At 45.0% G+C, this 8326-nt stretch overlaps 1 protein-coding gene across 1 annotated transcript; it reads left to right on the forward strand.

The window, feature by feature from the left end:
- The first annotated feature begins 2406 nt into the window (after window positions 1–2406).
- On the forward strand, window positions 2407–6687 carry LOC140905996 (uncharacterized). The gene is made up of 2 exons (XM_073329483.1): window positions 2407–5967; window positions 6001–6687. The coding sequence occupies exons 1-2, from the start codon at window positions 2407–2409 to the stop codon at window positions 6685–6687; spliced, it is 4248 nt and encodes a 1415-aa protein (XP_073185584.1).
- Window positions 6688–8326: the final 1639 nt, after the last annotated feature.

Consider the following 8326-nt stretch of genomic DNA (forward strand, 5'->3'; position numbering starts at 1 on the left):
GGAGTTCAAAGGTAAATAATTGGTGAGGATGGTTCTGGCAACCTCATTATTCAAAGACTTTGGGGCAAGGAGGTGAGGTGGATATCCAGAAGGTCAGAGGGGAGGAGAAGGAGTTGGTAATTGAGAATTGGGATGCTGAGAGCATGGACAAGAGTTTAAGCCATCGAGATCGATAGGAAAGGACAGATTTCTTATATGTTGTGGAGGAAGAAGTGGCAGGATTTCATCTTGGCCTGGCCATGGGACATAGAGGGATTTGGAGAAATGATCTTACAGCTGAGAAATTTCCTTGCTCTAGCACCCCATCATGCCAGTCCAGACCGTTGGAACTTCAAGAGCAGAACCCAATTCAAGAAATGACACAAAGTGAATACCTAGGAAAGTCTGATATCTAATGGACTGTACCATGGAGGGCCAACTTACTGAAGCTGTCCTGCAGTGGCTCAAAAGTTTGAGTACCAACCTCCGGGCAAACTGTTAAGAGCAGGGCACAAACCCCAAATTGGCTGTGAGCTCTGTACTTAGATTTCATCAATCAAGTATCAAGTGTAAACTCCTCAGGCAGTATAACAGTGTAATCATGGAGTCACAGACAGTCCCCTTGGGTAGTCCAATGTATCTTGTCACCTAGGCAAGCTTGCCTTTGTGACAGATGGTCCCTTACCCCAAAAATCACAAAAATATTCAGGCTACTCCCAGTCCCAAAGGACCAGTCACTTAACCCAGGTCAGTGGCATCAAAGCAACCCTTGTAGCCAATCTCATAATAAACTATCTAAAGATTTAACTAAGAAAAGGAAATATGAGAGTTATTGACAAGGTTAAAGCAGGTAAACATACACAGACAAATGAGTTACTGTCTTAGGCTCCAAAAGGTAATAGAAACTTCTATAATAAGCAAGCCCTATATGTCCCTTAGGGCTAACCCAGGCTAAACACGTGAGATCTTTTGCTTATGCCTAGAAAATTTTGCACTAAAGAGTCCATGCAGTACAGACAATTTCTTCTTGTTAGGGGTTTTTATCCCATCCCCCCACCCCTTGTTTGAGCAGCCAGCTCAGCTGATGGGAGGAATTAACCCACATGTCCTCTTCATTGGGGGAGCAGGGGGATGGGAAGAGCAATCAACAAAATATTTTATCCTTAGATGTTCCACAATAGTTCATCTGGTGTCCATGGGCCTTCTCTGTTGGGCAGGACATAACACCTTCTGTTAAAAGCTAGTGTTTCGTACTAATTCATATCTCCTTCCTGTCTAGTGATTTACACAATTAGAGAGAATCACAATGCAAATGCTCCAATATTACCTCACAATATGGGTGCTATAAGGGAGATTAATGCATACAGCAACTTAGAAACATTCAATAAAGTCTAAATACTAAGCACATTTTATAACTCTAATATCTATTCATCAATACTAATATATAGCTGAGCCAGACTAATTCTAGCTATGTATTTGTCAGTATCCAAGTGAGGCATGAGGACTTCGGCATAAGCTGGCACTTGGCTTGCCAGCGTCACAGGCGATAGAGATCCACAGAGGCTGACTCATCAACCCTGAATTGATGAAAAAAAGTTATGTAAAGGTGCTTACATCGCAGTGACATGCAGAAAAAACTTTAGGAGCCCTTTGAAGTGAAATTGGGGTGTTTCCTGTGACTCTGGTGGAGTTCTTGGCTTGTCTGAATGCAGCTCAATCATCCCTCCTGAAATATTTGTTTCAAAATGCTTCTGAAGAGCAATTTTTAAAATTTTGGCATAGACGAGTTCTCCCAAATGTTTGGAAAATGACCTAGAGGATATCCCTCGCATTCACCCTGAGATTTTCATTCCCATTCCCCACTTCAGAGTACTCAAGTTGAACATTGTGATATAATATCAACATAGTTATTATATTTTCATTAATGGAATATAACATATCAGCAAAGCACATCTTAATAACAGAAGATTGTTTGCCAGATTCTGTCTATGGTTGTGAAAAAGAATTTTTGTTCAAATGAGATGACAAATGAATAAATTCCCCAGTCTTGTACCCACTTCTGTCTGAAGCATACATACCCCTGATAGACAAAATATATTATAGTCTGAGGAGATAAATTTTTGTGGGAACTCCTTTTTAAAACATTGGTAGCACATGACTTTAAGAACACATCTCAGGATTCTAATGATGACATGATTTATGACATCACAAAAAATATCACAGTTTATGAAGTCAGTAGGACCCTGAGGATGACTTTTAGCCTTGTATGAGGATTCAGGACAATGGGAGAAGAAGGAACAAAGACGTTTGCCATGAGGCCTCATGTTAACTTATTAACCAAATCCTTGTCTATAGTGAGTCATTTTCCTTCTTTTCCTTCCTTCCTCCTCAATTGAGACCAAACTGTGTCCCATACTCTCTCCTGGGATGGGCACCATGAATCCTAGGGCAGTTCACAGTGAGATGCAGGACTTGGTGAAATTGAATCAGGGCTTTATAAATTCTGAAGATCGCCGCTTCCTTCGGGAATCAGTAGTGAGCCTGGAAAATTCCATGTCTCCCACTTCAAGCCATACAGCTGCAGGTGAGATGGTCAGAGAGGCAGATAAGCTCCTGAAAGAGGCTGGGAACAAAGTGAATGATTTGGAAACTGATGCAGAGGAGGTGATTGAACCAGACCAAGATGATCACCAAGAGTTGGGAGACCAAAACTTGCAGGTAACAGATGAGATGATGATGCAGGCTAATGAAAAGAATAGGGAGGCCTTTGGTGTCCTGTCTAAAGGTGAACTTCAGAAAGCAATTGACTTGTTTTCAGATGCCATCAAGCTGAATCCATATCTTGCCAACTCGTATACTAATAGAGCCAATGTCTTCATGTACCTACAGAAACCAAACGCTGCCATTAGCGACTGTAACAGAGCCATAGAGCTCAACCCTAACTTAGCACAGCCCTACAAGTTGCGAGGAAAAGCACTCCAGCTCCTGGGGCTCTTGGAAGAAGCAGCCTGTGACCTGGCCTTAGCTTGCAAACTGGGTTATGATGAAGATGCCAGTGATGTGGTAAAGGAAGTGCAGGTGAGAACCCAGAAGAACTCTGAACACAAAAATGTGCAAAAATGTAAGCACGGGAAGACAATGGAGAGAGTGAAAAAGGCTCTGGCAAAAGGCAGAGCTGATAGGACAGCCCCATGGGATCAGGAAAAAGCTCAGAGGGAGAAGGAGTCCAGTGAGGAATCCGATAGTGATGAGAGTGAGTTGGAGATCGATAATGAAGGAGTGATTGAACCCGATAAGGATGAGCCCCAAGAGATGGGCGATGAGAATCTGAAGGTAACAGACGAAATGATGAAGCAGGCCATTGAAAAGAAGAGGGAGGCTTTTGATGCAATGGGTAAAGGAGAACTTCAGAGAGCTGTTGACTTGTTCACAGATGCCATCAAACTGAACCCACAGCTTACAATTTTATATGCCAACCGAGCCAGTGTCTATGTGCAGTTGCAGAAGCCAAATGCTGCCATTAGAGACTGTGACAGAGCCATAAATATCAACCCTGATTCCGCACAGCCCTACAAGTGGCGAGGGAAAGCGCTTCGGCTCCTGGGTTACTGGCAGGAGGCTGCCGAGGACCTGTCCTTGGCCTGTCAGCTGGATTATGATGAAGAGACCAATGCCATGCTGAATGAGGTGCAGCCAAGGGCCCAGAAAATCACCCACCACTGGAGAAAATATGAGCAAAAGCAAAAAGAAAAGAGATTTAAGGAGGCCCTGGAGAGAATGAAGAAAGCCATCGAGGAGAGGGAGGGAGCTCAACTTCAAACACCTGAGGAACAGGAAAGAGGTGAGCTTGAGGCCTGGCAAGAAGAGGAAAGAGCTAAGCCTCAGGGTACCCAGAAACATGAAAGAGTTAGGCTTCAGGCCTCCTGGGAACAATGGGGTGCACATCTTAAATACTCTAGAGAACAAGAAGGAGCTCTGCCAGTGGACCATGGGGACAAGGAGAAATTCCAGCTGAAGGCCCAGGGGAGAGCTGAGAGTGAGGAAGAGTCCAGTGAGGAGTCCGAGAGTGAGTTGGAGATCGATAATGAAGGAGTGATTGAACCTGATGAGGATGAGCCCCAAGAGATGGGCGATGAGAATCTGAAGGTAACAGACGAAATGATGAAGCAGGCCATTGAAAAGAAGAGGGAGGCTTTTGATGCGGTGGGTAAAGGAGAACTTCAGAGAGCTGTTGACTTGTTCACAGATGCCATCAAACTGAACCCACGGCTTACAATTTTATATGCCAACCGAGCCAGTGTCTATGTGCAGTTGCAGAAGCCAAATGCTGCCATTAGAGACTGTGACAGAGCCATAAATATCAACCCTGACTCCGCACAGCCCTACAAGTGGCGAGGGAAAGCACTTCGGCTCCTGGGTTACTGGCAGGAGGCTGCCAAGGACCTGTCCTTGGCCTGTCAGCTGGATTATGATGAAGAGACCAATGCAATGCTGAATGAGGTGCAGCCAAGGGCCCAGAAAATCACCCACCACTGGAGGAAGTATGAGCAAAAGTGCAAGGAAGACGAATTTAAGGAGATGGTAGAGAGGATAAAAAAAGTCTTGGAGGATCAGGAGAGTGCTCAGAAAGCCCTGGAAGAACTGGAGATCTATGAGAAAGCAGCCCTAGAGGAACAGGAGAAAACCATGAAGGAACCTGAGACAGCTGAGCAGATAGTGCTGAAAGAACAGGAGGACAATCAACAGGAGCGAATGGAGGAACAAGAGAGAGCTCAGCAGAAGGTGTTGCAAGAACAAGAGTCAGTTAAGCAGATGGATCTGGAGGAACAGTTGATAGCGTTGCAGACTGAGCTGGAAGAACAGTTGAAAACTCAGCAGATGGAGCTGGAGGAAGAGGAGAGAGCTCTGCAGAAGTTGCTGGAAGAACAGGAGAGGACCCAGAAGAAGGTGCTGGAAAAACAGGAGAAAACCCAGATGAAGGCTCTGGAAGAACTGGAAAGAGCTCAACAGCTGGCTCTGAAGGAACTGGAAAGAGCTCAGAAGAAGGTCTTAGAGGAACAGGAAAAAACTCAGAAGGCAGCCCTGAAAGAACAGGAGAGAGCTCAGAAGAAATCCCAGGAGGAAAAGGAGAGGGCTGAGAAAGCCCTGGAGGAACTGGCAAGAGCTCATAAGATGGCCCTGAAGGAGCTGGAGATTGCTCAGAAAAAAGGCCTGGAGGAACATGAAAGAGCCCAGCAGAAGGCCTTGGCAGAACAAAAGAAAGCTCATATGGCTATGGAAGAACTGGAGAAAGCTCATAAGAAGCAAGAGAGAGCGCAGAAGGCTGCCCTAGAGGAGCAGAAGAGAGCTCAGAAGGCCCTAGAGGTACTGGAAAGAGAACAGAGAAAGGCCATAGAGGAGCAGAAGAGAGCTCAAAAGAAGGCCATAGAGGAGCAGGAAAAAGCCCAGAAAGCCCTGGAGGAACTGGCAAGAGTTCAGCAGCAGACCCTAGAGGAAAAAGAGAGAGCTCAGAAGAAGACCAGAGAGGAACAGGAAAGAGCCAAGAAAACCCTGGAAGAACTGGTGAGAGCTCAGAAAGAGGCCCTAGATGAACAAGAGAGAGCTCAGAAGAAGGCTACAGAGGAACAGAAAAGGGCTAAAAAGGCCTTGGAGGAACTGGAGAGGACTCAGAAAAAGACCTTGGAGGAACTGGAGAGAGCTCAGAAAAAGGCCCTGGAGGAACAAGAGAGAGCTCGAAAGAAAGCCCTGGAGGAACAGGAGAGGGCTCAAAAAGGCCTGGAGGAACTGGAGAAAGCTCAGAAAAAGGCCCTGGAGGAACAAGAGAGAGCTCAAAAGAAAGCCCTGGAGGAACAGGAGAGGGCTCAAAAAGGCTTGGAGGAACTAGAGAAAGCTCAGAAAAAGGCACTGGAGGAACTGGAGAGAGCTCAGAAAGAGGCAGTGGAGGAACAAGAGAAAGCTCAGAAGAAAGCCCTGGAGGAACAAGAGAAAGTTCAGAAGAAAGCCTTAGAGGAACAGAAGAAGACTCAGAAAGCTCTGGAGGAACTGGAGAGAGCTCAGAAAAACTCCCTAGAGGAGCTGGAGAGAGTTCAGAAAGGGGTCCTGGAGAAACAAGAGAAAGCTCAGAAGAAAGCCCTGGAGGAACAGAAGAGGGCTCAGAAAGCTCTGGAGAAACTGGAGAGAGCTCAGAAAAACTCCCTAGAGGAGCTGGAGAGAGTTCAGAAAGGGGTCCTGGAGAAACAAGAGAAAGCTCAGAAGAAAGCCCTGGAGGAACAGAAGAGGGCTCAGAAAGCTCTGGAGAAACTGGAGAGAGCTCATAAAAACTCCCTAGAGGAGCTGGAGAGAGTTCAGAAAGGGGTCCTGGATGAGCCAGAAAAAGCTCAGAAGGAGGCCCTGGAGGAACATGAGAGAGCTCAGAAAAAGGTTGCAGAGGAACAGGAGGAAGCTCAGAAAGAGGCCCAAGAAGAACATGAAATAACTCATAAAACGTTTTGTGAAGACCTGGAAAGAGCTCAGGACAAAGACTTAGAGGAATGGGAGAAAACTCATAAAAAGGTCTGTATAGAACAGGAAATAGATCAGGAGAAAGACATAGAGGAACAGGCAACAGCCATGGAGGAACAACTGAAAGCTCAAAAAGGTCCAGAGCATGCAACAAGTTCATTAAGACCTCTCGCAAAATCCATTTGGGACTATTTTGAATCAGGCTAGACTCAGAATTCTGACCCATTGTCTGAGTTTGTCCTGGAACCCAGCAAACATTAACAAACACAGGAATCAATGCACGCTCACTGCAGTGTGTAAATTTGGAGGTCGTGTACAACTGCTGTTTTCATTAAAGTGAAATTAAAACACAAATATGAACATAATTTTTCCATCATTTTTTATTTCTCCATCTAAACAGTTTTTAAAGGATTAAAGCACTTCTCATGCAGTGTTTTGACACATGCACAAGTATACATTAACTATTTGGAATACTCGTCTCCAGTTGAACATGAGTGCCTCAGGTACTCAGTCATTGGGCTGTAGAGTGGGTTAGAGAACCCAAAGACACTTCCTTCATCAGCCTAAATATTGCTACACTAATAGATAAACTGCAAATAGAGCTCGCACATCTGTCTCTCTGCCAACGTCTATTTGATCCCCCTGGTACTTTCTCAAAGACCGGTCTATGAAGGGGAGGAGGGTTTGGAATCTTCCTCTTCTGATTATTGTTCCTGTAAAAAGGGATGAGGGAAAGAAGACATTGAACATCCAGCCAACAGAAAATCTGTGGGAGGGATTTGAGTAGCAAATTAGAGCTGACCATGACCAGCTGGGTGAGGAGCCTCCAGATAAATGGGTGATGGAGGGAATTATTACTGAAGAGGGAGGCCAGGGTCTTGATGTGGAGCTTTGAAAGGAAGAGGGAATTTGTGGGTGGGAGCATGACTAAAGGGTGCATTGCTTGTGATGTATAGGCCACATGATCGGGATAAACTCTTAAGTTGCATGAGTTCATGAAAGGGGACATGATTCTGCAAGCTGCTCTGGGCAGGGAGAGCCCCTTTGATGTCAGCTGATATCTTTGCAGGCACAAGGGCCCACTCATGCGGAGCAGCTTGCAGCATCAAGACATAACCATTTTTTAAAATTAAATCTAAATTTGGGTGTGTAAAATCCAGTATTTCCAACTTCAAGAGCGCAAAAATCATGAGTCTGGCCTCAAAACTCATGAGATTGGCTTAAAAATCATGAGGTTTTTTTTTTAAAATAACACCTTTATTCTTTTCTGTGTGTTCTGATTTCTGAGATTTAGAGTCCACTTGGCTCATGGTTTCAAGCTCTTCTCTGCTACCTTACATGCTAGAAACTTTTTTTTAATGAACATAATTACTTGACTCCAGGAGCTGAGACTTTAAATAAAAACACCAAATATTGTGACAATTGGCAACATTGAAAATTCTCATGAATTATACATGGCTGAGGCCAAGGCAAATAAAGCAGAGGTTTAGAATCTACAACGGGAAAAAAGAATCCATGGCAAAAATGCTGCAGCTGCTAATTGCTTGTGGAGGGAGAATCCTTCTGATTATGCTCATTACGGCTAGAGGAACTAAAGAGGAGGTAGTCCCAAGCTAGCTTTGGAGGAAAAGTAGAATTGGAGGCTCTTAGGCTGGACCAAAGTTTCTGAAGCTAACTGATTGCTGCCTGAAGAAGTTGGAGTGTATTGGGGCTGAAGCTTTGTGAAGGAGCATCCATCCAACACAAGCCCTGGAAGGGTTAAGGGGCCAATTAACTCCCTAGGCTGCACCTGGAGGAGGAGCCAGAGAGCATGGGAACAGGAATGGCCTGTGTAAAGCTGAGAGTT

Source organism: Lepidochelys kempii, chromosome 2 (assembly GCF_965140265.1).
Source record: "Lepidochelys kempii isolate rLepKem1 chromosome 2, rLepKem1.hap2, whole genome shotgun sequence".
Lineage (NCBI taxonomy): Eukaryota > Metazoa > Chordata > Testudines > Cheloniidae > Lepidochelys > Lepidochelys kempii.